The sequence below is a fragment of the Gloeophyllum trabeum genome (assembly GCF_000344685.1).
Source record: "Gloeophyllum trabeum ATCC 11539 unplaced genomic scaffold GLOTRscaffold_00304, whole genome shotgun sequence".
NCBI classification, from domain to species: domain Eukaryota; kingdom Fungi; phylum Basidiomycota; class Agaricomycetes; order Gloeophyllales; family Gloeophyllaceae; genus Gloeophyllum; species Gloeophyllum trabeum.
In genome coordinates this window covers 1-2,515 of record NW_006920712.1, presented here as the reverse complement: position 1 = coordinate 2,515, position 2,515 = coordinate 1, and the positions used below count along the sequence as shown (strand labels likewise).

Below are 2,515 nucleotides of genomic sequence, written 5' to 3'. Positions count from 1 at the left end.
CCCACTGCGCCGCCGGCCTCGACCGCTGACCAGCCAGCAATAGCGGCGGCGGCGAGTGACCAGGCCGTCGCGATCACGCCGAGCTCGTTCTACGAGGCCCCTACCACTGCCGCCTTCGTCGAGCTCGTCAAGAAACGGCCGGAGATGGCGCCCCAAGGGTTCCAGAAGGGCCAGACCGACACCATCGCATCGCGCGCACGTTGGTGGCGTTATTTGCAGCGCGCCGGAGGGAAGCTCGAGGACACGGACGCGTTCATTAATGCGACCTTGCACGTCATTGCGTCAGGACAGTACAAGGCCGCCATCGATGAGGGCAAGGTCGAGAAGGCCCCGACTAGATCGTCGCCCGACTTCGAGGGCAACCCCACCGACGAGGAGCAGATCATCAAATACCTCGCTGGCTGTGGCATATGGACCCAAGGGAGACACTACGAGGCTGCCATTGAGCTCGCGGAGTTGCGTGGAGTCAAGGGTGCACCGACACCGGACCCTTTCGCCGACTAAGTGGGGAGTATGGACGCTGCGTGCCCCCCCCCCCTCTCTCGTCACCGTCGCTGTCTTTGCCGCCGTCTCGCGTCTGTGCTATTATTTGGACTATAACAATCTTATATCGCATTATCGAATCGTTAATACCCTGCGGCATCACTATGTAATATGACCACTCCTCCCGCCGCATACCCAAATTGCATTGTATGATGATCCTCGTCATGGACGCTACCCCAAATCGCGATGTAGATGACCATTGAGTCTCGGACCCTATTATAATATATTTCCATACAACAATAATACCATTATATCGCTCCCCATTGTCATCAGAGACAATGTCTCGCTCTAAGTGGGGAGGGTGTAAGGTGGGCGCCACCGAGTGGCGCCGAGTTTGGACGTGTTTGGTTACTGAGTGATAGATGGACGGATTGGGCAGGCGGATCGTTAGACAACAACTACCTCTGAATCTGCTTAGCTCAATTACCTATCTTGTATCTCTCGCAATAAGACGAGGTTCCGTTTATTGGTGTGTGTGTGATACAAGCTAACTGTACTGACTACGGAGATTCTACAACTACGCACATTATATAGTACTGTGTAGAGTCAATACTCGAAGAGCGAATGCAAGGGTATACTTGAATATGTTCACGAGTTACTGTGCTTTACCTTGCAATTGCTGTATAAACCCAGCAGCATAGAATGAGCAGGAGCAGTTCACCGAGTCGCAGGATCTGGCTATCAAACCTATTTGTATTTGGTTGTGGTCCTTGCCGTTACATGCATGTACCTAACTCTCTAAACCTGCAAGTACATACTCGCAGGGGTTCACTATTGATCTCGGAATCGAAATTCGACGCTTTCGACCCATTTTGCGATACTTCAGTTGAGTGTGGCCCACAGAAGCTTGGTATAGTAATATTAAAATCATACCGACTCACATAATGTCAAATTTGGAAGCAGAATAGTGTAAATGGACCCCCCAGTCCAGGTTTATTCCATCCCTATGTTTTGATCAAGAAATCTGTCGGAGTGTCAGACCGTCAAAACTTCCTGTGTTTGCTGAGGGACGAGCAATCACCCTTGAACCAGCGATCAACTCGGAGAAGGAGACAGTCAGGCTATAGACGCGAGTACGGCCAGAGAGGGAAAATGTAGGGTTACAAGTGAGTCGTAAGCTTTAGTTGTGGCTGCTGACTGGCATCTGCGAGGCGTGAGTTCGCCGGTATTTGAGAAAGCCGGACGTACCGTACGTACACTAGATGTCGATCTTTCGCTCTCCTTGATTTACAGGCTCCCACGAAGGATGCACTACGGCCAACTGCGAAGCCAAAGGTGCCAATTGTCTAGTTGTACATCTGGGGCGCATAGACATCAAGGGTGCTTGCCACAAAGAATCCAGTGCTAAGTGCACTGCGAGGATTGTGCGAGGAGTCGGCATATGACAATACACAATTCCTTCAGCCATTATCAGTGATTATCTATATATACACCCTCACATTGGCCCCTTGTCCACAAAATGCCGCTGCCAGTCGCCGAGCTAGTCCTATTCACCTCTTCCCAGGCGCACCAGAAAGACCAGGGCATCCTTGGAAGGTCCATCGACATCCTCAACAAAACCGAGGGAAAAATCGCGTATGCTACTATCGCTCTCGCACGACATACAATTCACTAAGTGCACGGATTTTACAGCACCTACCATGGGCCCGAAGTAGAGGACCCGACCAACGGCTACCTCTTCGTCCGTACGTCCCCTCCTGTCCTCTATGTTCACGCAATCTAAATTCATCCGTCCCCACCCAGTCTGGCAAACCCTCGGGCACCACAAAGCCCTCATGTCCGGGCCCACCTACCCGGCGCTCGTCGAGACGCTCAAGCCTGCAGTCGGTGGGCCCTTTGAGATGCTGCACATCAACTTCACCAAGGACCCCACCCCTGCCCTCGAAGCACCCGTCACCGAGGTCGCCTTGGTCACCCTCAAGCCGGGGAAGACCAAGGAGGAAGTGGGTCCGCTGCTCCACAAGCTGACTGG

At 52.7% G+C, this 2,515-nt stretch overlaps 2 protein-coding genes across 2 annotated transcripts; both read left to right on the top strand.

Moving 5' to 3' along the window:
- Window positions 1-33: 33 nt before the first annotated feature.
- On the top strand, window positions 34-504 carry GLOTRDRAFT_134582 (uncharacterized protein; the record flags this gene model as incomplete). Its single annotated transcript, XM_007873541.1, has 1 exon — window positions 34-504. A coding segment is annotated over one exon (471 nt), but the record flags the coding sequence as incomplete, so codon positions are not given.
- Window positions 505-2,002: 1,498 nt separating this feature from the next.
- GLOTRDRAFT_134581 (uncharacterized protein) lies at window positions 2,003-2,490 on the top strand (the record flags this gene model as incomplete). Its single annotated transcript, XM_007873540.1, has 3 exons — window positions 2,003-2,118; window positions 2,176-2,228; window positions 2,287-2,490. Coding segments are annotated over 3 exons (373 nt in total), but the record flags the coding sequence as incomplete, so codon positions are not given.
- Between the last annotated feature and the right edge of the window lie 25 nt (window positions 2,491-2,515).